Source organism: Sus scrofa, chromosome X (genome assembly GCF_000003025.6).
Source record: "Sus scrofa isolate TJ Tabasco breed Duroc chromosome X, Sscrofa11.1, whole genome shotgun sequence".
Classification (NCBI taxonomy): domain Eukaryota; kingdom Metazoa; phylum Chordata; class Mammalia; order Artiodactyla; family Suidae; genus Sus; species Sus scrofa.
Genome location: NC_010461.5, coordinates 57,740,032 through 57,767,730, shown reverse-complemented (window position 1 = coordinate 57,767,730; position 27,699 = coordinate 57,740,032). Strand labels below are relative to the sequence as shown.

At 44.3% G+C, this 27,699-nt stretch overlaps 1 protein-coding gene across 1 annotated transcript in view; it reads right to left on the bottom strand.

Moving 5' to 3' along the window:
• NHSL2 (NHS like 2) overlaps positions 1 to 26,559 on the bottom strand; it is a 287,095-nt gene extending 260,536 nt beyond the window's left edge. Inside the window, exons 1-2 of the mRNA XM_021079846.1 lie at positions 26,489 to 26,559; positions 25,173 to 25,825 (exon numbers count right to left, since the gene is read on the bottom strand). Coding sequence (XP_020935505.1) covers positions 25,173 to 25,825; positions 26,489 to 26,559 — 724 coding nt within the window. The remainder of the gene's footprint in view (positions 1 to 25,172; positions 25,826 to 26,488) is intronic.

Genomic DNA, 27,699 nt, shown 5'->3' with positions numbered 1-27,699 from the left:
TGAAAGACAAAATTGGAGGAATAACGCTTCCCAATTCCAAATTTACTACAAAGGTAAAGTAATCAGAACAGTATGTTACTGGCATAAGGATACACAGATAGACCAATGGAACAGAATTTAGACACCAGAAATAAACCCATGTGTCTAGCATCAATTGGCTTTTGACAAGTGTGCTAATGATACTATTCAATCATTCAATGGGGAAAAATAATCTCTTCAACAAAAGATGCTGGGACAATCTGATATCCACATGCAAAAAGATCATACCATAGGCAAAAAGTAACTCAAAATGGATCGAGGACCTAAGTGTAAGAGCTCAATTATAAAATTCTTAGAAAGAAATATAAATATAAATCTGAGTGCCGTTGGATTAGAAAATGGTTTCTTATATGTGATACCAAAAGGGTGAGCAACTAAAGAAAAAACAGATAAATTGGACGTCACCCAAATTAAAAATGTTTTTGCATCAAAGGGATACCATCGAGAAAATGAAAAAGGCAACCCCACAAATCGTATGTCAGATAAGGGGTTAATATCCAGAATACATAAAAAACTACAACTCCACAACAAAGTAACAAACAACCCAATTTAAAAATAGGCAAACACCTTTTTTTTTTTTTTTTTTGTCTTTTTGCTATTTTGTTGGGCCACTCCCGTGGCATATGGAGGTTCCCAGGCTAGGGGTTCAATCGGAGCTGTAGCCGCCGGCCTACGCCAGAGCCACAGCAACGCGGGATCCGAGCCGCGTCTGCAATCTACACCACAGCTCACGGCAACGCCAGATCGTTAACCCACTGAGCAAGGGCAGGGACCGAACCCGCAACCTCATGGTTCCTAGTCGGATTCGTTAACCGCTGCGCCACAATGGGAACTCCGCAAACACCTTGAATAGACATTTTTCGATTGGCCACTAAGCACATGAAAAGATGTTCAACATCATTAGTCATTAGGGAAATGCATATCAAAACCACAATCAGACACCAATTCACATCCACAAGGATGGCTACAGTTTTTAAAAAACATGGAAAATAACAAGGATTTAGAGGAACTGGATGTAGGGAAATAGCAAGAATGTTAGAAATTGGCACTCTCATACACTGGTGGAAATGTAAAATGGTGCATTCTTTGTGAAAAATAGTGTGGCAGTTCCTTAAAAGGTTAAACACAGAGTTACCATAAGACCTAGCAATTCCACTCTTTAGTTTATATGCAAAATAAATGAAAGTATATGTTTATGAAAAATTTTGAAAATGAATTTTCACAGCAGTATTATTCATAATACCCAAAAGATAGAAACAATCCAAATGTCCTTCAGTGTGAATGTATAAACGAATTGTGGTATGGTCATACAACAGATTATCACTCAGCCCTAAAAAGGAATGAGCACAGATAAATGCTTCAACATAGACTGAGCCTTGAAAACATCAAGCTAAGTGAAAGAAGTCAGACACAAAAGGTCACATATTGTATGACTCCATTTACATGAAACGTCCAGAATAGGTAAATCTATAGAAAAAGAAAATAGATTGGTGGTTACCAGGGGCTGAGGGTGGGGATGGAGAATCGGGAGATGACAGCAAAGGGGAGGAGCATGGTTTCTTTTCGGGATGACGAAAATGTTCTAAAATTGACTGTGGTTGTGATTGTACAACTCCAAGAATATACTAAAAGACCTTGAACTGGAGTTCCCGTTGTGGCTCAGCAGTAATGAACCCAACTAGTATCCATGAGGATGCAGGTTCGATCCCTGGCCTTGTTCAGGGGGTTAAAGGATCCGGCATTGCCATGAGCTGTGGTGTAGGTCGTAGATGTGGCTTGGATCTGGCATTGCTGTGGCTGTGGCGTAGGCCGGCAGCTGTAGCTCCCATTTGACCCCTAGACTGGGAACTTCCATATGCCACACATGTGGCCCTTAAAAAAAAACTCACTTAACTGTACTTTATTTTATCTTATTTAAATTTTATTGGAGTGTAGTTGACTTACAATGTTGTATTAGCTTCAGGTATACAGCAAAGTCAATCAATTAAACATACATGTAGCCATTCTTTTTTCCCATATAGGTTATTACAGAATATTGAGTAGATTTCCCTGTGCTAAATAGTAGGTCCTTGTTAGTTATCTATCTTAGATACCACAGTGTGTATATGTTAATCCCATCATCCTAGTTTATCCCTCCTGCCTTTGGTGACCATAAATTTGATTTCAAAATCTGCACGTTTGTTTCTGTTTGATAAACAAGTCCTTCTGTATCATTTTTATTAGATTCCACACATAAGTTATATCATATAATATTTGTTTTTCTCTGCCTGATTTCATTTATGTTAATCTCTGGGTCCATTCATGTTGCTGCAAATGACATTATTTCATTATTTTTATAGTTGAGTAATATTCCATTGTATACATGTACCACATCTTTATCCATTCCTCTGTCAATGGACATTTAAGTTGTTTCCATGTCTTAAATATTGTAAATAGAGTTTATATGAACATTAGGGTGAGCTGTACACTTTTTTTTTTTTGTCTTTTTGCTATTTCTTTGGGTCGCTCCCGCAGCATATGGAGGTTCCCAGGCTAGGGGTCGAATCGGAGCTGTAGCCGCCGGCCTACGCCAGAGCCACAGCAACGTGGGATCCAAGCCGCGTCTGCAACCTACACCACAGCTCACGGCAACGCCGGATCGTTAACCCACTGAGCAAGGGCAGGGACCGAACCCGCAACCTCATGGTTCCTAGTCGGATTCGTTAACCACTGCGCCACAACAGGAACTCCTAGCTGTACACTTTAAATGAGGAAATTGGGGGTTCCTGTTGTGACTCAGCAGGTTAAGAACCTGGCTAGTATCCATGAGGATGCAGGGCTAGTATCCATGAGGATGCAGGTTCCATCTCTGGCCTTGCTCAGTGGGTTAAAGATCCAGCATTGCCACAAGCTTCAGCATAGGTCACAGATGCAGTTCAGATCCGGTGTTGTGGTGGCTGTGGCATAGGCCAGCAGCTATACCTCTTATTCAACCTCTAGCCTGGGAACTTCTATATGGCATAGGTGAAGCCCTAAAAAGAAAAAAATAATAATAAATGTGGGAATTGTATGGAATTTGAATTATATCTCAAAAGCTGTATTCCAAAAAAAAAAAAAGTTAATAGGGAAGGTGAGTTCTAAATGTCAAAAATAAGCCAGTCATACTAGGGTTTGCTGGATGAGTGTTCCAATCAGAAGGAACAGCTAGTGCAAGGATCCTGAGGCATGAATGAACTTCAGTGAGGAACAGAAATGAGGCCAATGCAACTGGCTAGGGTGGCCAGGGTGAAAGAAGTGGGAGTCAAGGTCAGAGAGGCTGGCAAGACAGGTAGCCTTGCAGATCATGGTAAGTAATGCAGATTCGATTTTGAGTATGATGAAGAGCCACAAGAGGTTTTGGAGCCAAAGGGTGACATATTTCACATGGCCACATCTAACCCGAAGGGGCTGAGGAGGTTGCAGTCCTGCCATGTACTTGGAGGAAGGAGAGCCAGAACTATCTGGGAGTAACACTAATAACAACCACTCACTCATGTGTCCACATACACACATAATCTTGAATGCAGTTTCCAGGCCGTCAAGTCCCTCCTCTGAGTCAATTCCTAGAGCAGGATTAAGATCCCACACTAGGTTGTTTCTCCATCATTGGCTTGGCCTCAGGGCAGGGATTCTTTTTGTTGTTGTTGTTGTTAACTAAACACACTTTATTTGGATTTCACTAGCTTTTGTGATGGCCTTTTTCTGATCCAGGGTGCCATCCAGGATACCACATGCCATTTAGTCATCATGTCAGGGCAAGAGATTCTTAACCTGGAGTCCCACAGACCCCCATGAGTTACATGAAGAGCATTCAGGAGGCCTGTGAAAAAAAACTACCTCGTTATTTTCACTAACCTCTAATTGAAATGATGAGTGTAGGCAACATACCACAGAAGCGTGAGTAGTACCTATGACTTTATCGGTAATAAAAATCAGAGATTTTCATATCATACAATGGTTGTTGCAGAGATCTTGAAATTCCACTTACACTCATTCAAAATTACAGTAATTATTAGACCTGCTGTTAGATCCTGTCATTTAAAATGTTGGCAAAGAAGCACCTGTTATTACCATAGCACAATTTTTAAAAATATTTTGATAACTGTATTTCAATATAATTGTTTTCCTTTGTAAGTCTATTTTATCTAATGCATTTAAAAATCATATTCTGCAAAAGATTAAGAACTTCAATGAGTCCTAGAAGGTGACTCTCACATTAAGTCCCTGCCCTGTCTTTATCTCATTTTGCCCTGTGTTGCCTCCTTGGTAGGTCTGCCAAGTCTCATTTTCAAGTCTTAATCTAGGAAGTTAAATGAAGCAGAAAATTTGGAAGCTGGTTCTTTTAGTTTTTTGTAATAGTGTGAATTTCTTTAGTCTTTTTTAAAAAATTTATTGAAATGTAGTTGATTTACAATGTTTCAGGCATACAGCAAAGTGATTTTTTTATATATATTCATGTATATATACATATATACTTTTTTGGATTCTTTTCCATTATAGGTTATTATAGGATATTGAATATAGTTGCCTGTGCTATACAATAGGTCTGTGTTGTTTATCTCTTTTGTATATAATAGTGTGTATCTATTAAATCCAAATTCCCAATGGCCCAGGCACTCTTATGCATCACTTGCATGGAAGAAATATTAGCCTGACAAAGTTGAGCAGCTTGCTGCTGGCTTCCTGTGGCTGATCCTTTCACCTCTCTGGGCCTCAGTTTCCCCATCTGGTTATTACGGATTTGGACTGGATGGTCTTCTTATAACCTGTACAGCTATGACAGCCTGAGTTCATATGCTTCTGCACTATTTGCGCCCATGACATCCTCAGAAAAGAGCCCAGTAGCACTAGGCACTGCCTGACCTTGGCACTAAGTTTGAGGAGCTTCCCAAGTATTACTTAAAATGTGGTAGAGGAGAAAAGGTGCTTTTCCCAACCTCCTAAATGCCATTCACAGCCTTACCTCCTTGCCTTTGCTCATATATAGGTCCCTCTGTCCAGAATATCCTATGTCTGTCAAGGACCCAATCCAAAGCCAGGCAGCATGACAAAGCTGTCACTGGCTCCTCTCTGAACTCCCTTGGCTCCAGGCATGGTGCACCTGTTATTGCAGTCTTCTTATACATACGTCTACTGTGCCCAACTACATTGTAAACTCTTCTAGGCAGGAACCAGGTTTTCATGCATTTTAGCATCCTCAGGGCCCAACTTTTATCAGTGGGCATCAAGACAAGAGATAAAGGCCTTGTCATCACTCAGTATAGTTCTGTGGTTGAATGGGTGCTAAGGAATCAATCCCCCTGGGGTCATATCCTGGCTCTATGGCTTACTAAATAGGTCATTTTTTTTACAAGTGATAGTATCTTTGTGCCTTGATTCCTTCATCTATAAAATTGGAGAAATAGTGTCTACTTTATGTAAAGTAAAGATTAGGGAGCAAATACAAGTAGAGTGTTAGACACTTACTCAAAATCGTTCTATATAATATTTGTGTAAAAATATTAGTAATCTTCATGACATGCTTATGAAGTAGGTATTATTATAATGATCCCCAATTTACAGATTGGGCAACTAATGCAAAGAGATGTTGGGCTACTTATTCAGGGCCATAAAGAAAGCAAATGGCAGAGTGAGGGCTCAAACCCAGGAAGAGCAGTCTCAGGGTCCGTGCACTGAAGCACCATGTTGACTATGCTGCCTCTCAACAGCTAGCATTATTATCTTTCTTCTGCCAGTGCAGACCAATTATAGATGCAAAGGCCAAGTGGTAGGCTGCCTTCCTCTAGCTCGCTTTTTGCTGTCCCCAGGTGCTTTTGATCTGCAAGACACACATTTTTGTTTCTTCTTCCCTCTGGTTGACCTTCACAGTCTGACCTCATTGAGTCCTCCCCTCTGATCCTGCCCTTGTATCCCATCCATGTTGCCCACCCGGTGGTCAGCAAGCTGCTGAATGAGATGAAAGAAGAAGAGTTCATCTGCTCCTTGTGGACAGACTCCTTAATGTGAGAAAAAGACTTGCCCTCATGTTTTGGGATTCTCAGGAACTTTATCTCTTAAATGCAATGTATACTGCCATCAAAAAGACATATAATTTAACCCGAGTCTCCAAGAGTGGGCTCTCTGAGCCATGAACATTCCCAGGCTAATCTCTCTTGTAGAATTATAGACTAAGCTGCAATAAACCTCAGAGATGTCCAAGTCTATTACTATAAAGAGGGAAAAATCAGGATCCAGTAGAGGGAAGGAACTCAGCAGGGAAATAGTAGGTGCTCATCAAATTTTTGTTGCAAGAATGAGAGACCAAGGGCCACATGCTTGAGAGGTAAGGTGTACTGTCTGAGACCATGGGACCAAGTTGTTCTTTGTCCCAAGGGCTTCACACAAACTCCACATCCTGAACTCAGTGGCACCACTAGAGAAGGCACATTTAAAAATACAAATGTCTATGGAGTTCCCGTTGTGGCTCAGTGTGGTACAAACCCAACTAGTATCCATGAGGATATGGGTTTGATCCCTGGCCTCTCTCAGTGGGTTAAGGATCTGGCATTGCCATGAGCTGCGGTGTATGTCTCAGACACAACACAGACCCCATGTTGCTGTGGCTGTGGCGTAGGCTGGCAGCTGCAGCTCTGATTTGACCCGTAGCCTGGGAACCTCCATATGCTGCAGGGGCAGCCCTAAAAAGCAAAAGTAAATAAATAATAAAAAATACAAATGTCTGTAGAAAGCAAACTTATGGTTACCAAAGGGGGAGAGGGAAGGAATAAATTGGGAGTATGGGATTAACAGACACACACACTACCATATATAAAATAGAGATACGATAAGGATTTACAATATAGCACAAGGAATTATATTCGACATATTATAATGAACTATAATGGAAAAGAATCAAATAAATGATAATGGAAAAGAATATATATACAACCAAATCACTATACTGTACACTTGAAACTAACACAATATTGTAAATCAATGACACTGCAACAAAAAATAAAATAAAATAAAAATGCCTGGACACAACTGGTTGAGATTCTAATTTATTCACCTCAGAGGTGAGGTCCAGACAAAAAAAAAAAATTTGTTTTTAAGTTCCCAAGGTGATTCTAATGAGAAGTCAAGGTTGAGACTGCTCTAAACTAGTGCGTCTCAAGCATGACTGCACACAAAAACCCTCTGGAGCAGGTTTAAAATACACACACACACACATAATACCTGGGCTTCACGGCCAGAGATTTCTGATTTAATTGGTATGGAGTGGGGTCCAGGCATCAGTTTTTTTCAGAATGTATCAGATGATTTCAAACACAGCCAAGGCTGAAAACCAAAAGCAATATCCACTACTTGATAGAGGATAACTGAAAAGAAATAAATCATAGTTTGGAGTTCCCTGGTGGCCTAATGGTTAAAGACCCAGCATTTTCACTGCTGTGGCTTTAGTTCTCTCACTGGCCTGGGAACTTCTGCTTGCTGTGAGCGTGGCAAAAAAAGAGAAAGTAATCATAGTTTATCTACCTTGTAAGCTCCATGAGGACAAAGAATTTTGGCTGTCTTGTTCACTACTGTATTTCTAGCACCAAAACCAGTGCCTGGTACACAGTAGGTGCTCAATAAAAGTTTATTGGATGAATGAATGCATGGTTTCTTGGTCTTCATAACCTTTCCACTTGCCACTGTGTGCAAGTCAGTTATAATGTCTTGGGGGTCTATCTTTTTCATTTCTTTTTTTTTCTTTTTCAGCTGTACCCAAGGCATGCAGAAGTTCCTGGGCCAAGGACTGAACTTGTGCCACAACAGCAACCTGATCCACAGAAGTGACAATGCTGGATCCTTAACCCTCTGTATCACAAGGGAACTCCAATTTTTTTTTCATTTCTTAAATAGGAGTGATAACACACAGGGCTGTCAGGAGGACTGTAAGAGATAACGTATATAAGAGTGCTTCATAAATTAGAAGGAAATGCAAAAATACTAGCTAACTTCAGAGAGAAAACTTCAATTTCCTGGCTTCCTGTCTCACCCCCCCCAAATTCTAATTCTCTTCTTAGTCCCACCAGATATAGTCCTGCTGAATCTCCAGGGTCCCACTAGAAAGTCCTCCACTTGATCCTCTCCCAACCCGATGATGATAGAAACACATTCCTTTCCTATTCCTCACTTTCAGTACAGCCTCCTCCTCACTCACTGTGACTGAGAACAGGCACAAGAGTTCCAGTTCTGGATCTGCAACTTATTCCATAACCCGCAATCAAATTACATCCTCTTCTCTGAGCCTATTTCTTCGTTGAGAAAATGGGGATAATAATGGTAACGATACCATAGAATCATTGTGAGGAATGAGTTAAGGACTCACGTAATGCCAGACACATAGTAAACTCTTAACCATAATAATAAAAGCCATGGCTTTTTGTCCAAAGGTTCTTCAGTTTTAAAAAAGAGGGGGGTCACCTCAGTACAAAAGCAAGGTGGGGCAATCTAGCTGTGACGTCCATCACTTTTCAATTTAATTTTTATTTTATATTGGAATATAGATGATATACAATGTCGTGTAAGTTTCGGGTGTACAGCAAAGCGATTCAGTTACACACATACCAATTTTTTTTTCAGACTCTTTCCCCATATAGGTTATTACAGAATACTGAGTAGAGTTCCCTGTGCTGTCACTTTCTGATATCTGGAGTTGATTTGACCGGCCAAATAGAAGTGCAAAAACATGCTACTCGCTCTCCCTGTTTGTCAGTCAGCAAAGATGTATTGCGCATTTACTGGATACCAAGGCACTGGGGGAATACAACCCCCACCCTTAAGGAGTCTGGTCGGAGACCTAAGCGCTTAAGAAAAAGGTCATAGCCCAGGCACCACTATCAAATTGGCAATGGTACATCCTGATTGCAGGCTTCAGAGTGTTGGTGAAGGCAAAAAACACAAACCAGCTAAGGGTAAGCATTAACTGATATAGCAGAGTTATTAGATAATATGGAAGGATTTAAAGAAATGCAAACAGGTTTGGGGGTTTTTAAAGAGCTGTGGGGTGTTCATGATATATTCTGGATGTTAACCCCTTATCAGATATATGAGTCACATGATATAAACATTCTTGAATAATATGCTCCTTTGCAAAGGACTATAAAAGGGTGGATGCATTACAGTAATTTTTTCTTACAAAACAAAAATGAAACATTCATAAGGAAAAATATTAGAAGAACATACATCAGAATGTAGCCAACTATATCAGGTTGATACAAAGAATGGTTTTTCTTTTCTTGTTTTTCCCTGGTGCGTTCTATACATCCAAGTTTTCTGCATCAAATTTATATTATTTTTATAATTAGGGAAATTGTCACTAAAGTTATCATTATTATTATTGGTATTATTATTATTGGTATTAAAGGTAGAGTCCTAGAAAATAAAAAGAAATGCAAACAACTATCTCCTTCTAGGCCACTTAGTCATTCAACAAACATTTGCAGTGTGCCTACTTCCAAACCAGATGCTGAGGAAAGAGGGGTGAGTCAGCCACTGTCCTGTTCTCAAGGATGATAATACATAACATTTGGGGGAGGGGTGTTTTTTTGTTTACAAAGCTCTTCCGTGTTGGATTTCATTTGATCCTCCCAACAAAGAGAAAACAGCCTCAGCAATGAAATTACCCCCATTAGCAAATACTGAAATTGGGCATTATCCTTTGACAAAATGAGAAAAACTAGCCAGGCTCATAATCAGGCCTTTTACCTCTAAAGTAAAGGCCTGTCACTAGCCCTCAACCATCTAATGTTAATACTGATTTCCCTTGGGGTGAAGGAAACCCTTCAAACTCATCTGAACTAATCAGATCTGATGGCTGCAGTAGTTCTATCTTATTTCCAAATCCCCACCACCTTTAAAACAGGCTTTCACTCTTCTCAGGAGAGAATGCAAATTTCTAGCTTCCAGTTCATCTTGGGGTGGGGAATGGCCAGGCTGTTCTTCCAATTTTCAAAGAAGAGGGTCATGTTACTTTCAAGATGTGGTAAAGGAAAGAAAATAAAAATGAATTCAAGAAGGTTCAACACGTATTTTGACAGTCTCTGCCTCAACTAACTTCTCCCAAGCTGGGCCACATGGAGAAACCAAGAGTTGCAAGAGTGAACCAAGTAGAGCTGGAATACAGCAGAGAGAATCAAAGGAGGCTATAAAGGTGAGGAAATGTCTGGAGTTCCCTTTGTGGTGCAGCAGAAACGAATCCGACTAGGAACCATGAGGTTGCAGGTTCGATCCCTGGCCTTGCTTGGGTTAAGGATCCAGCATTGCGGTGAGCTGTGGTGTAGGTTGCAGACGAGGCTCAGATCTGGAGTTGCAGTGGCTCTGGCATAGGCCGGCAGCAACAGCTCCAATTCGACCCCTAGCCTGGGAACCTCCATATGCCGAGGGTGTGGCCCTAAAAGGACAAAAGACAAAAAAAAAAAAAAAAAAGGAGGGAGGGAATGTCTGAGTGGGAGTCTGGATGGATGGATAGGAGTTTTCAAGAAGACAAGCAAGGAAATGGCTATGGAAGCTTGCCTTGCCTTTGTGCTCTATGCTTTTCACCTAAGACCTAGCAGCCTGCACTGTGGTTGTCTCCCTCCACACTGTCTTCCTAACTAAATATTAAGACTCACGGGCAAAACGTAGGTCTTATCAATTCCATGGTTCCAATACATGGCACAGAGGGCCTGGCACAGTCTTAATACAATGAGCTAGGTAGGAATTAGCCCTTGAAGCCAGCTCTAAATCACCAGATTAGAGATAAACTGCTTTACTTTATTAAAGAACACGAAAATGAAAGGCAAAAAATATCTCAGCTATGCCCCAACTCACCATTTCAAAGCACATTTAAACAGAATGCAGCAACATTTTACAACAGTTCCTGAAGAAATGCTGTCCATATTTCCCCATCAAAAACACAGAAGCAACAAGCCCTCACAGTGAACCATTAGCCCTACTTGTTCATCAGAGGAAGCAGACATTTAGCCTGGAGCCGCAGACAGGAGCAGCACAACCCCCTCCAACAGCAGACAACAGCCCGTGCATCTGGAGGGTAGATGTTTTGTCACCATAAAGGGAAGCTCTGCCAGGCGGATACAGCATGGGTGGAGCTGGCAGCAGATGGGGTGAGTTAAAGAGGGTGGGGGTTAGGAGGGAGAGTGCTATAAATTTCTCAAGAACAAGGTCTAGCTCTTACGTATATCTGTCTGCCTGGTGCCTGGCCCGACCCCAGGTGCCACAGGACCACCTGTACCCTTGCGCAAGTTGTATTCCTACAAGGGCACCCTCCCAAGGAGTCTCAAGCTGGGGACAAAATCAGGCTAGGCCCAATGCCCTGTCTGACTGCACATGGAAGAAGGGGCACCTTTCTTGGATTATTACGCCAAGAGAGGGTGATTTTTCAAAATTGGTCCGCCCAGAGGATGTGCTATTTTTAAAAAGCTATGACCAGGACAGCTGACTTTTTCTAATTGCAATGCTCAAAGAATGTGTCTTTGCCTAAAGATTCCACCAAAAGCAGTGGCTTTTCCTCATTGGCTCATCCAGAGGAGGCACCCTTTTGCCACCCCTCTACCCAGAGGGTACACCTAATTTGCTATATATGCTACCAGCTCCCACTGACATCTAACAGGAGTTCAATACACATCAACTGGTATGCAAGGAGTCCTCGCCTTCACTGGCTCTTCCCCCTCCGTCACCACCTCCTCCCCATGTGCAGCAGATAGTCTTGAAACTACAGGCACAGAATGTAAAGCCTCTGCGCCCAGTCAATAACAGTTGCTTCCTAAATCTACCCTTTTCATTAATTTGGAATTACAAGGGAAAAGATTGCACTGTGCTCTTTCACAACGGGGAGTAAACTTATGTAACTCATTATTCTGAGAAGTAAAAGCGGCAAGAAATTGGAATACAGTGAGACTTAGCTCTCCAGAAGCCTCAAGACATGGGTCTCTCTTCAGAGGAGGGTTTCCCAGGAGCTGGATTCTTCTCCCCTTCTTTTCATACTGATTCGTTTCTTTAATTTTCACCATTTTGAGTGGAATTCTTCCTGAAAACACACTTCTCAGCCTTCTTCAATTGATTCCTCTGAAGATGCTTCTGCCTCTTCTCCATGCCTTGTTTGTCATCCTCGGCATCAGTTATTTGCCAGGAATGCAAGCTAGAGGGGCTGCCTTTAGTATCTCTCCCCCCGATCACAGCCGATAGAGGGGATACAAAAGTGCCCCCTCTATAGTTTTCCCCTCTCCCTTTTGTCCTTGTCCCAGTATTTCTCAGGGTCACCTAACTGGATGTCTCAGGACCCCAAAATAGCCACAGGAGAGGTTCTGCTTTCTAAGTCAGTGCAGCCACAGACCCTGGAGATCTCTTTGGACCAGTCCTCTTCCTGCCTCTGGGCAGCTGCTGGCCAAGATCCTTATTCTCTAACTCTCTTTCTATTGGGATCGTGAGGGGAAAACGAAGATAAATACTTCTTCTGAATTGCATTTGTTGGGAGTTCCCTGATGGCCTAGCCGTTAAGGATCTGGCGTTGTGACTACTGTGGCTGGAGTTCGATCCTTGGCCCAGGAACTTCTTTCTATATGCTATGGGTGTAGTCAAAAAATAAACCGATAAGTTGCATTTGTTGAAGTAGACATTGGTTTAAAAATACTAAGCACATCTATACAGTTGTTCTCACTATTACACACTATCATTAACACACAAAATGGTATGCCACGTAAGAGAATTCAGGACAGCACGAAGTCCAATCCAGATGTTAAATCAGAGGCAAACCATTTCACCTCCTTTTTATGATTTTTAGCATAGCCTAATTTAGAACACCTAAATATTACAAAGTGGAAGTTTTCTTCCTCATCCCCAGGCTGCAACAACACTGTGCATAGCGGAATCTTTATATCTTTTCACAAAGAAAGGTAAATTGAGGTTAACTTGATGTCGGGTTCCAACCCAATAATGTCAAGAGTGATATTAGGGGAGTTCCCGTCGTGGCTCAATGGTTAAGGAACCCAACTAGTACCCATAAGGATGAGGGTTCGATCCCTGGCCTCACTCAGTGGATTAAGGATCCAACATTGCCGTGAGCTGTGTGGTGTAGGTTGCAGGCACAGCTCAGATCCCATGTTGCTGTTGCTGTGGCTATGGCTGTGGCTGACAGCTACAGCTCCAATTTAACCCCTAGCCTGGGAACCTCCATATGCCGCAAGTGAGGCCCTAAAATGAGTGATATTAAGTAGCTAGGACATAAGAAAACAAAAATACTGTTCTCATCTAAAATGTCAGTGGTTGTTGATGACATGTTATGACCCAAAAAATGTAAAATAAAAGATTATTTACTCTGTCTTTGAGTTCCCGTCGTGGCTCAGTGGTTAACGAATCCGACTAGGAACCATGAGGTTGCGGGTTCGATCCCTGCCCTTGCTCTGTGGGTTAAGGATCTGGCGTTGCCGTGAGCTGTGGTGTAGGTCACAGACGCGGCTCGGATCTCGCGTTGCTGTGTCTCTGGTGTAGGCCAGTGGCTACAGCTCCGATTCGACCCCTAGCCTGGGAACCTCCATATGCCGCGAGTGCAGCCCTAAAAAGACAAAAAAAAAAAAAAAAAAAAAAAAAAGATTGTTTACTCTGTCTTAACATATATTTATTTTTTATTAATAAAATTAAAATGGCTTCATTTTTCTAATTTCCTGTGTTCTCTTATAAAGTCAAAAAATGTGTATTATCTATAAACTTGGTATTTTATTACTGATTACATTGAATTCATCCATGAGATATTTTTGGTCACTTATGTTAAGCTGCATTATAGTTCATGCTCATTAGTCACAAATATATTGTAATTATTCAGACTCTGGATGGTCTCTTTCAGCTTTAACCATCTATACCACCGCAGTGGTTGTCACCATGGCAGCACATCTGAATCACCTAGGAGGTTCTTTTGAAAATCCTGGTTCATGGGCCTCATTCCACCCCACCCCTATAAATTCCAGTTTTATTGGTATGGGGTGGGACCACGGCATTAGTAACTTTTTTAAGCTCTCCAAGTAATTCAGATGTGCAGCCAGGGTCTATACTTTTGGCTGTAATTTTTTAAACAAAAACAAAAAAAAATCAACCAAACAAGCAGTGTGAAAGATTCCACTCAGGGAGATGACTGAATTGCCTGGTGGTCTGGGCATGCTGTAGACATCACAAGCTGTGCCCATGACCTTGAGGCTGCCTGGCTGTGAGATCAGGGCTTACTGGCTCTAAATCCATGCTGGTGAAAGTTAGACCTTCAGGCAAGCTGCCAAATATGTCACTGAAACATCCCGAGGCCCCATAGGTTTTGTGAGAAGATGTCTCTTCACCCACAAACCAAGCTAGGTTCTATAAAATTGGCGAGCCAAGCTAGGAGCCATGAAACCATTCCAAGGGAAGAGGTGACCAGAGAGCCAGCAGGACACTTGGATGAGAGCTCTGCCCCAAGGCAGGGGATGCTGCCTAACTGTGCCACCTGAGTCCATCCTCTGCTGCTTCAGTAAGGCCCCTCCTTGGCGTCCCAGCCTGGCAGGTCCTGTGGTCAGCCAGCACCACACATTCTGTGACAATAAACATCTCAGAGCTGCCAGGACTTGTGGTGGTGCCTCGGCTTCAGTTCCAAAGAATGTTTTCCCCCTTGGTTGGCGAGGCAGTGAACAGATGTCAGTGGGGGAGAACAAAGGGAGGAGTCAAAGGAAAGCAAAATCTCCGGGTTGGGAGAGATGGGCCGACAGCCTCAAAAGCAAGCTGAGGCTCCTCTGTGGGCACACAGGCGTTCTTTACACATTCTGCAAAAGGGAAGACTGGCTGCACTTTGGAGCTGTCTAGGAAACATTCTTATTATAACTTCATCTTGACAGTATCCCCATCCGGGGATTTCAAAAGGTTTTGTGGAATTTCATCCTCTCTTTTTATGCTTTTTAGGGCCACACCTACAGCATCTGGAAGTTCCCAGGCTAAGGGTCAAATCAGAGCTATAGCTGCCAGCCTATACCACAGCCACAGCAAGCCACGTCTTCGACCTACACCACAGCTCACGGCAACACCAGATCCTCAACCCACTGAGCGAGGCCAGGGATTGAACCCACATCCTCATGGATCCTAGTTAGGTTCATTAACCACTGAGCCATGAAGGGAACTCCAAATTTCATCCTCTTAGGATTTAGTGATTGCATATGTGATCGTGGCACATGGGCCAGGCATTTTCAAGGCAGTATTTTGGATCCTGTCAACAACCTTCTGAACTGGGGAGCATTAAGACCCTTTTTACAGATGAGAGGCTGGTTCTGAGACCCCTTGGTCAGCTTATAAGTGCTGGGCGAGTCAGACTGAAAGCCACAGCTGCTGCTTCCAAGTCCCAAGATTCTTTTCCTTAATATGTCATATCATTAATTTTTTTCTATTTCTTAAAAGTAACCCATGGGAGTTTCCAGGTGGCCTAGTGGTTAAGGATTTGGCATTGTCACTGCTGTGGCTTGGATCACTGTTGAGGCATGGGTTAGATCCCTGACCCAGGAACTTCCTCAGGCCGAGCATGCAGCCAAAAAAACCAAAAAAAGTAGCACACGTTCATTTAAGAAATTTTGAGAAATACAGAAAGGTATAAGAAAACAAATAAGAGTTCCCACTGTGGTTCAGTGGGTTAAGAACCCAACTAGTATCCATGAGTATGCATGTTCGATCCCTGGCTTCATTCAGTGGGTTAAAGATCCAGCGTTGCCGCAAGCTGTGGTGTAGGTCAGACATGGCTTGGATCTGGCGGTGCTGTGGCTGTGGCATAGGCCAGCAGCTGCAGCTCCAATTCAACCCCTAGCCTTGGAACTTCCATAGGTTGCAGGTGCAGCCCTAAAGATAAAAAAAGAAAAAAGAAAACAAATAACACCCACTCCCATGATCTCATTCATTAAGATAACCATCGCTATCTTTGTTATCATTTGCTATCATTGTTATCACCCTGAGATAACAACCATTGTTGACATTTTGGCATCTACCTCTCCAGTTTCTTTCTTATGTGTGTTTTACTTCAAATAATATTGTACATGTAATTTAATACTTTGGTTTTTCACTCAGCATTACTCCTGCACATTTCCACATATCCTCAAATATTTGTTTCAGAGCATGATTTTTCTTAGCTGTCTATTATTCCATGGCTTAAACCTGTCAACATGTACTGAACAACACCCAATTATTGAACAAGTTGTTTTCATTTTTTGGTTAATATAAATCACCAAAAGACGCAGTGAGCATCTGTGAGCATTTTCCCCACAATATCTGACCATTTCTTTAGCATAAGGTCCTGGAAGTGGAACTACTGGGTCAAGGGGGATAGGAGCATAAAATGTCAGAATTGCTGGCAACTGTGACAGAGTGGAGAGCGCCCAAAGCCTGCTGGTGGAGACCTCACTCCCCTCCCGGCCTGCTGGTTGGGGAGAACAATATGAGTTTGACTATTCTGCAGATACTGGGAATCAGACTATAAATTGCCAGGCAGTTAATTACACTGTTCTCAGAAGCAAATGATATCACTTAAAATAAAAACAGCTGAATCATTTTTGAAACCCATCTCCTTTTTGAGTCCACTTTCCAAATGAAAAAAAAAAAAAACTTTTCTGATTTTCCCCTAGATGAATTACAGACCATTCTTAAGAACCTATGCTGTTTAGACAGAAAAAAAATGGAAGAAAATATACAGTCAAACCTCAAATGTCCCCACTGACAAAAAAGCAGGGGCGTGAATAATGTATTTTGCTCTGCAGTGCAACCGAATCACACAGCCAGGACATACTGGCAGGTAGATTCTTTCTTTCTCTCCCTCTTTCTGCCTCACTGTAGCATGGAGCCCCTCCTAGGGGGACCCGGACCTGGCTCTGCAAAGTAGGGAGAGGCCGAGGTCGCCCAGGTCTCATCTGCCCAAAGATAATGAAAACTTAAATGTAGATCAAGAAAAATCTGCAGGTTAACTATTAACGGCTTCATTTGAACCTTCCCAAGACTCTCCCTGTATCCAGCTCCTTGGTCAGCAAATAGAACGTTGGGGCCTCCCCACCCCACCTCCACTCCGAGGGCTCACTCTGAGTCAGGAGGGGCCTTGCAGCTTCTCCTCCTGAATCACTGGAGTTTGTTCCTCCCCCACACTAGCCCTCTCACATATCCAGGGCCTCGCACAGGCTACCTCCTGAGCCAGGAATTCCCTCCCCCTCCTTCTTCAATTGGCCAGCTCCAGATCATCCTTCAGAACTCAGACACCACATCCTCCCCCAAGCTTTTCCAAGCCTCTGGGCTGAATTAGGTGAGTTTCCTCTGCCTTTTGATAACCCCCTAGCAGTATGAAGACGCCAGGTTCTCCCCGCTGGACCTCTACATCCCCAGAAATCAGCACAAGGTCAGGCCCAGAGTCAGGTGCTCAATAAATGTGTGATAGTTAGATTCTTTCTTGAACTTAAGAGAACTTGAACTTAATACATATTTATTAAGTGCCAAACACTATTTTAGGGACTGGAGATACGGCAGTAAAAACAGATAAAAATCTCTGCCCTTAAGAAGCTTACCTTCTATTGAAGATCTTACATTTTAGAAAAAGAGAGAGGAAGGAAAGGAGGGAGGGATAGGAGGAAGGAGGGACAGAGATTGCTCAAACCTCTCAAGTTAAAGGACTGAGTCTGGCGGTCTTGTGCACAATCAAACCTACTGCCTCACACACAAAGCACCTTGTTTCGAGCCTCCTTGGGCAAACGCAGTCCATACACCTCCTGTTTGTGGCACTATTCATGTAGCTTTGCCCATTAAGTTACTGCTATCCTATGCAAGTTTCTCAAAACAAAAAAAAAAGAAAAATAGAACTACTATACAATCCAGCACTTCCACTTCTGAGTATTTCTCCAAAGAAAGTGAAAATGCTAATTCATAAAGGTACATACACCCATATGCTCATTGCAGCATTACTCCCAATAGCCAAGATATGGAAGCAACCTAAGTACCCATCAATAGGTGAATGGATAAAGAAGATGTGAGATATATATATACATGCATATACATAATACACAATGGGATACTACTCAGTCATAAAAAGGAATGAAATCTTGCCATTTACAACAACATGGATGGACCTAGAGGGTTTTAAGCTTAGTGAAATAAGTCATATAGAGGAAGACAAATATCAAATGATATGTGGAATCTAAAAAAACAAAACAAATGAACAAACATAACAAAACAGAAACAGAGTCCTAGATACAGAGAACAAACAGGTGGTTACCAGAAGGGAGATGGGTGGGGAGGATGAGTGAAATTGGTGAGGATGAGTGAAAAACTTCCAGTTACAAAATAAATGAGTCTTAGGGATAAAATGTACAGCATGGGAAATACAGTTAATAATAATATAATATCTTTGTGTGGCAACAGATAGTAACTGGACTTACCATGTCGATCAATTTGTAATGTATAGAAATATCAAATCACTGTATTATGTACCAGGAACTATAGTGCTGTCGGTCAATTATACTTAAAAAAAAAAAAAAAAAACTCACAGAAAAAGAGATTAGACTTATGGTTACCAGAGGGAACGGGGTCACGGGAGGGTGAATTGGATGAAGGTGGCCAAAAGGTACAAACTTCCACATATAATATAAGTACTACGGATATAATGTATAACATGATAAATATAATTAACATCACTGTGTGTTAGATATGAAAGTTGTTAAGAGAGTAAACCTAAGAGTTCTCATCACAAGGAAAAAAATTTTTTTTCTCTCTTTTTATCTTGTATCCGTATGAGATGATGGATGTTGACTAAACTCACTGTGGTAATCACTACATGATGTTTGTAAGTCAAATTATCACCCTGTACACCTTGAATTTATGCAATGCTGAATGTCAGTTGTATCTCGATAAAACTGGAAGAAAAGTAAATAAATAAAGTGGAAAAAAGAGATATTGCCATCTTGCGTGCTCTAACTTGAAACTTTTTATGAGGGATTATCTGAGTGAAATCATGGAATTCTGCAGAGCAGGGAAAAGCCAAGAGCTCGAACAAGGGAGGTTAGGCGAATGGTTCCCAACTGAGAGAGCAGAAGACTCTAGAAGACTCTAGATAACTCTAGAGGAGTTATTGCAAGAAGTCCATGAGTCTGAAAATCCACCAAGCATTGTTCATCTACTGAATAAGCACTACTCTGCCTATGTGTGAAGAGAAGATCGTCAATTTTAAATCTACAAATTCATGTAAAAGCACTGCTGAATTGACAGTAGCATTCCAGCGTTGTTGTTGTTGTTATTGTTTTGGCCATGCTTGAAGCATGTAGAAGTTCCAGGGCCAAGGATCGAACCCGTGCCACAGGAGTGACAACACCAGATCCTCAACCCTCTGAGCCACCAGGGAACTCTGCATTCTAACATCGTTTGGATTTATTTCTATTTGTTTACCATAGGGGATTCTAAAAAGTCCAAACTCCATCCTTGCACCCCAAATCAGACTGAATGGAAAATCCTATGGTGTGTGTGAACTGGAGTCTGGATTCTGGTTATCAGCTCTCTCCAATGTAGAGAAGACCGGATGCCCAGACACCCTGAGCTGATGTGGTGGGAAGCAAGATGGCACCCACCCCTGTAGACTGGGAGCTCTTCAAAGGGATAGACTGGGGCTTATTTAAACCTGTGCGTCTCTAGCACCCAGCACGAGGGTGAGGGGTGGGGAGGAGACAGGACCCGCACAAAGCTGAGCCCTCTCTTCAAGGCTAGAAAGTGATGATCTGAGGTAAAGGTTGATTCGAGGCCCTCAGAAAGGGTATATGGAGCAGCAAAGCTAGTAAGCCTGTTAAGCTACTTAAGCTTTGCAGAATAATAAATCCATACTTGGGAAATATGTATAAATATGCTTTTGGTAATAATTTTACCTTCTCATTCCCGTTAGCTTTTAATAAAAATGCCTTTGGAAATGCCAACCAGGCTCTGCTCTAAAAACAGACAATAGTCAGAATGTGGGTGTGTGACGAGGAGTGTCCACAACTGGATTAAGAGCTATCAGGGAGAATAGCGGGCATAAAGATGACCAAAGGAATGTGAGGGAAAGACTCAATGGAAAGGTGACCTTCAGAGGACAGTGCCAGAGTCACTGGCCCAATCACTCCTTCCCACCTGAAGATTCTTTTTCCAAGGCTATTTCCCACTGAAAGCCTAAAGTCAACTGTGTTGTGTTTAACAAGGGAGCAAGTTGCATCACATCTATTCTCCACATGAAACAAGGTGGACCTTCCTTCCTCCCCTCAGCCTTCATCTCATCTCCCAAGTCCCAGTTGCAAGAATTGCAGGAGGCCTGTTCTCTAGAGCAGCTCTTAGTTCCCAAAGGTAGCAGGAGTTATTCCTCATTCTGAATGAGGTCCAGCTAGTAAAAAATGCCATGGCAGTGACACTCAATCGGCAGCTGACTTTGAACTTAGCATCACTGGAGAGGACAGAGCACTGGCTTGGATGTCAGAAGCCCTGGCTTCTAGGGCAAGGCCTCCTGCCATGGACCTGCTGGGTGGCATAGCCAGTGCCACACTCCCCAATAGGCAGATCAAGTCCATGCTTAGGGCACTAACAACAGGAGTTCGAAAGAGAGAGAGAATGAAAGAATCTAATAAGAAGCTGTTTTAATTTCAACGCACAGATGGAGCTTTGAATAATTTTTTAAAATAACATTTTATTTGAGGGTTTAGTATTGCTTTCATTTGGAATTACATATGGAACAGAACTACAATCTTTCCAGCACTTAGGGCTACTAAAGGTCTTGAGCCAGCCAGGTGCCTTTAGACAAGTCCTTTCCCTTTTAGGGGCCTCAGTAGTCAAGTGCCACGGCGCCCATAATGGTTAATGACCAAATGTATTAAACTGACCCCACCTAAGCCAGAGAAGTACAGGGACAAAGATGCAAATTAACCACCCTCCTCCTGACACCTAACTGACTCTATAAAGATCAAAATTGACCCCAAGAGCCATAACTTGAATCTCCTCCTATTACTTTACTATTCTGCCATCCTGACACTTTTATCACCTTAGCTATTACTGCATCTAAAAAAGGAGAGGAGTTCCCACTGCGGCACAGTGGGTTAAGAATCTGCAGTGGCTCAGGTCACTCCAGTGGCATGGGTTCAATCCCCTGCCTGGCACAGTGGATTACAGGATCCATCATTACCCTGTGGTGTAGGTTGCAGCTGCAGCTCAGATTCAATCCCTGGCTGGGGAACTTCCATATGCCATGGGTGCAGCCGTAAAAAAATTAAAATTAAAAAATAGATTAAAAATTTAAAAGGAGAAGATTAAATGTCTTATTTCTAAAGTGGAGGAAGTTCTAGTGGATATTTTGCTATCCAAATTTCCAGGGAAGATGTTTTCAACACATGGAAATACCATGAAGCAGACCAGGAATTTCATGGCCTTTAAAAGAAAATGGGCTTGCTCCCCCTCCCCACTCTGTCAAGCCACTGCCCCAACAGTCTCTGGGGCTGACAGCTAGGTCAGAGAGGAAAGTGAGCCATGGTAGAGTGCCTGTTCCAGGTCCCCCAAGTTCCCCCTGCTCCATCCAACTCAAGCAGCTTTCACGGTCAGATTCAGGGTCTACCACACCTCACCTAATGGTAAACTGGCTGTAATCTAGGAGTGCCGCTTTCATTTTTTCACCTTCATATAGATTTCATCTCCCTTCACACTGGAATTAAGATTTAAACATAAATAAACCAGCTGTCCTTTCTGATTTGGAGCCAGAGCTACCACAAAGTTGGAAAATCAAGAGGCAGGAATTTTACATAAAGATGAAGAGGGAGTTTCCACCATTAACCCAACTGGCTGTATTCAAGCCAAAATCATTGCAAGAAGGAAGAGAGCATCTTTCCCACAGCAAGTTCATGAGCTAGTGTAACATGATAGCTCCCCAGTGTTATTAAACATACCTAGTGTTGTCTAGTGCTTCAGTGACTTCCTTGCTCACACAGGAGGTATTATACCCCCAGGCCAATGGCCTGATTGCTTTTGTAATTATCATCTAAGCACCTACAAACATGAAATAGATCTCTGAGGGAGAAATTGGAAAGCTTCAATTGACTCAGCATATGGCAGCAGGCATGGAGCTATTTCCCACTGGTTTTGACCATGCCATTCTTGAGATGAAGAGCACGGAGTCCAGGACACGAATGCAACAAAAGGAGTCACATTCAAATCCAGATGCAAGGAAAAAAGCACACGTGCTAGGCAGGGCAATGCCAAGGGTACAGCAACAGCCACAGATCCACATCCAGAGGAGCTTGGTGCAATGCTGGAACACGCCCTCTCCTCTTTCCAACCCCCATCCCCCACCCCAGACCAGTTACAAGAGCTTCTGGAGCAGTCTCAAAGGGGTTCAAGTTACCAAAGAACAGCCTTCAGTGGAGGAGAGGGTGTTGCCAGGCAACCAGGCCAGCCCAGTCACACCCTTGTAACCTTGAAGATGGTGGGGGCATGACCCCTGATTGTGGAGAGGAACACCTCAGCTCTTTTAGCATCAACTTTCTCCTCCTTTACCTCTCTCCCTCTCCTCTCCCTGTCCTCCCCCTACTGCCTCCTGGCCCGGCCCAGGCTGCAGTGCAGTCTCCTCAAGCCTGAAGGCAAAGGGCCAGTCTGATTTGTCATTACTCAGTCCGGAGGTGGCAGCCAAGCTGTCCCTGCAGGGAGGCTCCAAGCTGCTGGCCTGTCAGGTGTCATTCACTCTAGTCATGCTGCTTCCAAACCTTCCTTCCTCCCTCCCAGTTATTTCCTGCCCCCATGGCCAAAGAAATAGCTAGAGCAAGAATTTGGGGGAAATCCAGCCATAGAAAGGATATGCAAGGTAACATGCTGACTGGGAACGCTGCCCACCAGCAAAATGGTCAATCATGGAGTAGGAGTGCTAGGAGGAAAAGACATGCAGAAGAAAAGGGCAAGGCCTGACAGTGGGGGGGGGGGGGAACACCATATTTATTTGGAATCGAAAATAATATACAACCTGCTGAACACCTTGTTGAAGCTTACGCCCAAGCGACAAGGGGGTGGTCAGATGGTACACTGATTATGCTCCCCAACTCCCTTTGAATTTGGCACTTGTGCTCAGATCATTGCTGAGAAGGCCTAATTTAAGTGCTCCGCACTCAAAGCTCCTGAAGAGAAAAGCATGCATTGGGAACCTCAAGGGGAGTCTGGGGTAGGGCATTGGACCAGAAAATGGAAAACCAGATCTTCTTGCCAAATTAAGGTAGCTGTGTTCCATTTCCACAACAGGCCCCCCAGTGCCTCTGAGCCTAGAGAAGGTATACTCTTAAAGGCAAGGGGCCACCCCCAAAATGAGAGATGGCCACTCTCCTAACTCTTGCAAACTTCAAAGAAGCCAACCCAATGCAATTTATCCTAAGAATTGCTTCCTTCCTCTCAAAGCTATCCATTGCATAATGCCATCTCTTTCTAATTCAGCAGATCACTGGTCCCAAGGCGACTTGGTGAAGCCATGCTTTCCCTCCCTTGGAAAGGGCCTGAGGACAGAAAGGTGCAATCTGGAAAAGCAGAGCCTCCTCACAATCCTTAACTTATCCTGCTGAACTCAGTAGGCGGCTCTCTGCAAGCTGTGTGGGATTTTGAAAACGACTCCCCAAGGTGACTTATCAAATTTCTCCTAGGCTAATCCTGGTAGTCAGTGGGATCCCAGAAAAAAATCAACAATGACCTTCTTACCTTCTCTGTTAACTGAGAACTAACCAGACCTAAGCCCCAGCTTTCCCAGTCCTCTACCATGCAGAGATTTCTGGTCCCATGTCTACATTCCATCTAGCAGTCATCTGTGTCTTCCATCTTCCTTTCCCCACTGGACCCAGTTCATTTTCTCCACCAGAGATCTTCACCATCTACCTCAGAAATCAGAGAGTTTTTGGAAGAGAGATGCCAGAACCTGTGACTGATATCTGCCAGAAGGGGTGGGAGCAGAGCAAGGTGAGGTCTGCAATGGAGAGGGGCTGACCAAGGCAATTCTTTCTTAAGGCAGCTGGAGGCTTGCAATCACCAGTCAGTCAGTAGCCATATTTTGCCTCCATCCAAAACTTCCTGTCCACACTGCTCCTTTTCTCCCCAACTTTCTGGTGGTGCCAGTTGGCCCTGGTACCTGTCATACCCCAGCTGTGGTCAACATTTCCAGCATATTCAGTCGCCTTGCTTTCAGCAAAAGTCCCCGAACGCTAAGGGATCATTGCGCATTTCCATGGAGAGAGGATTCCCCATTCAAAGTGTTGGGGACAAAGTAGTAAAGCACAAGGGCTTGAGTTGCCCTCCTGTCCTATCAGGGTTCCTGCGTACTCAGCCAGGGCACCACTGGGTTTCTCAGGCATGACTGATTTCTAAAGGAATCACAAAACCGCTGGCAACTGCTTTAAATGGTCCTCCTGGGCAAGTTTGTGCAGCAGGACCCTAGGAGTCAGGGGGGCAAAGAAGCTGGCGGGGAGGGGAAAGAGTCTCTCCTCCTCGCCACCCTCTCCGGCCTCTCCTGGAGCACCGGCCCAGAACTCGCGGAGAAAAGCAGGCACACGAGTTCTCAGACACTCTTCTGACAGAGAGCCGCGACCACGCTCCAGCGCGAAGTTACACAGTCCGTAGGCACCGCCGCGTAGTAGCCAGCGGCTCGGGCGCGCTTTCCAAAGTGGCCGAGCTCCTAGACTGGAGCAAAGACGCCAGCGGCGCGGCCATTTGGTTCCCGACGCCGCGTAGATGAGGACGCCTCAGGCCTGGGGGCGGCGCCGAAGCCGTCCGAACCCAGTGGCTCCCAGGGACCGCCGCAGGTCCCCCCGCCTCTCCCCCCAGATCCCCAGAAGGCAGTCGCCAAACTGCAGGGCTGGTAGCCCCGAGGGCACATGGCCACTCGGGACAGCGCAGCCAGGTCCAGGAGCAGGAAGTTCCAGCGGGAGAGCGGCGGGCGTAGAGTCAGGGAAATGGGATCCCCTCGCTCCCGAGGGGAAGGGAGGGGAGGGGAGAGCCAGCCCGGAGAGCGGGGGAGGGGTGGGCGCGGAGCGGGCGCGGGCTGGCGCCCCCAGAGGCGGGGTGCACGCGGGGCCGCGGACCGCCCAGGCGCGGCTTACCTAGCTCTTCATCGTCGTCCTCCGGGCCGAGCAGGCGGCAGGGAAGGCGGCGGCGGAGGCGCACGGTGCGGCGGAACAGGCTGTCGGTGCGGCGCCCCAGGGCCAGCAGGTGCCCCTCGAGGTCCTCGAGCAGAGCCAGCGAGTGGCCACAGAGGTCAGCGAGCTGCCGGAGCAGGCTGAGTGCAGCCAGGTGGCTCACGTCGCGGAGCTCGGTCAGCGGCTGTGGCGGGTTGCGCGGGCACAGGCGCTGGGGCACCACCGTGCGCCTGTAGAAAGGCATCCCGGGCGCGGGCGCCGGGGACCAGCCTGGCGGCACGGCTGGTTTGCCCCGAGCGGCGCTCCCTGGCCCGAGCGCCCCTGAGCGGCGGCCCCAGCTCCGGGTACAGAAGGCCCCGGGGCGCGGGCCGGCGAGCTGGCGGGCGCCGAAGACGCGGGCGGGTGGGCGGGCTGACGGGTTCCCAGCCTGGAGCGCCGGCTCCCCCCGGGGCTGCACACTCGCTGGAGCCACCAGTCCCTCTGACTCTGGTTCGCTGGGCTCCTCCTCCCCGCCTTTCTCCACCTCCTCCCTCGCTCTGCTACTTCGGGATCCCCCCACCCACCCACCCACCCACCCTTTTTTTTTCCTTTTGCGGTCAGAGATTCCCAGATTAACGCTTGATCCAGGAGAGGAGGGAAAGGGAAGTAGGAGTAAAAAGATCGAGCTGCAGCGTGAAAGAAGGGATGTCTGCGTGAGGCGGGTGTGTGTGTGTGTGTGTGTGTGGTGTGTGTTGGTGATGTTCATTCGTTACAGTATGTGTGCCTGTGCCCTCCTGCATAGCTCCAGTCCCAGTACTGATAGTTAAAGTTCTTTTCTGCTTTTTTTTTTTTAAATTTTTCTTCGTAAATAAAAATGCAAGCGCACACTAGCTAGTAACCAGCGGAACCCCCCGAATAATCTGACTGCATTCGTCTAGCTTTCCTTCCCCAAAGTTGTACTCAGTGCCACGCACAGGCTAGATGACTAGACAGTGAGTACAGCCTTCTAGCGCCCGCATCTTGGAAATGAGGGGGCGGGGGCGGCAGAGTCATATATCTTTCTGGACTGCTGAGGAGGGCAGTATCTTTGGGCAGTCCCTCAGTGCCTGGACTACTGTAAAGGCTCTGGAATGAATGAATGAATGAATGAATGAGTGAGTGAAAACAAAGCCATTCTCTGGAACAATAGATTCAGTTGAGATAGAAGGACATGGCTCCATATTTTAAGCAAAAAGGGAGCCCTGGTCCCTCTCCTCCTGGTGAGGCCTTCTGGTTAAGATGGGTTCTATGTCTGGCCTCACTGGGCTCCTGGGATGTCTACCCAGGAAATGGTACAGGAGCCGGGGTATGCTTTCAGTCCTGGCAACCCCATGGTCATGTCCTGATTTCTCTCCATTCTAGAAGGTAGAAGAGAGGAGGATACTGGCATCCTCAGAAAAGCAGAGTGCCCAAGTGTGCTTATGTCCCGGTGCACTTGGGGAATTTCCACTTAGAACATTTCTTTTCAACACAGCAAGCTCCCATCTGATTCTCCTCCAACCCACTTCTTTGACTTTTGGTGTGCTTCACTTCTTCCTTCTGGTAATTTTCTCCTCATCTTTCCTCCTAAAAATGTTCCCATCCTTATAATCCCTTATAGTCTTTTCATAAAACACCTTGAAAATGGGGACCTTCTGTATAGCACAGAGAAATCTACCCAATATTCTGTGATAATCTATGTGGGAAAAGAATTTTAAAGAGAATGGATATGCATACATGTATAACAGAATCACTTTGTTGTACTCCAGAAATCATCACAAACTTGTAAATCAACTATGTTTCAATAAAACTTAAAAAATGAAGAAAGATACATGCACCCCAGTGTTCACTGCAGCACTATTTACAATAGCCAAGACATGGAAGCAACCTAAATGTCCATCAACAGAGGATTGGATAAAGAAGATGTGGTACATATATACAATGGAATATCACTCAGCCATAAAAAGAATGAAATTATGCCATTTTCAGCAACATGTATGGACCTAGAGATCATCATAATAAGTGAAGTAAATCAGAAAGAGAAAAACAAATACCATATGATATCACTTACATGTGGAATCTAAAATATGACACAAGTGAACTCATCTACAAAAGAGAAACCGACTCATAGATATAGAGGACAGATTTATGGTTGCCAAGGGTGAGGCAGGTTGGGGAGGGATGGATTGGGAATATTTGGGTGAGGCAAAATATTATATATAGGATGGATAAACAAGTTCCTGCTGTATAGCATGGGAAATTATATTCAATATCCTGTAATAAACCATAATGGAAAGAATACAAAAAAATATGAGTATGTATAACTGAATAACTTTGCTATACAGCAGAAATTAACACAACACAGTAAATCAACTACATTAAAATAAATTTAAAATAAAATAAAACACCTTGAGCAGAATATGTGTGCACTAGTGATCCTGAATGTGGCCTGCTTTCATTCACTCCTTCAGAGAATTGTCCCTCTGGCAGTTCA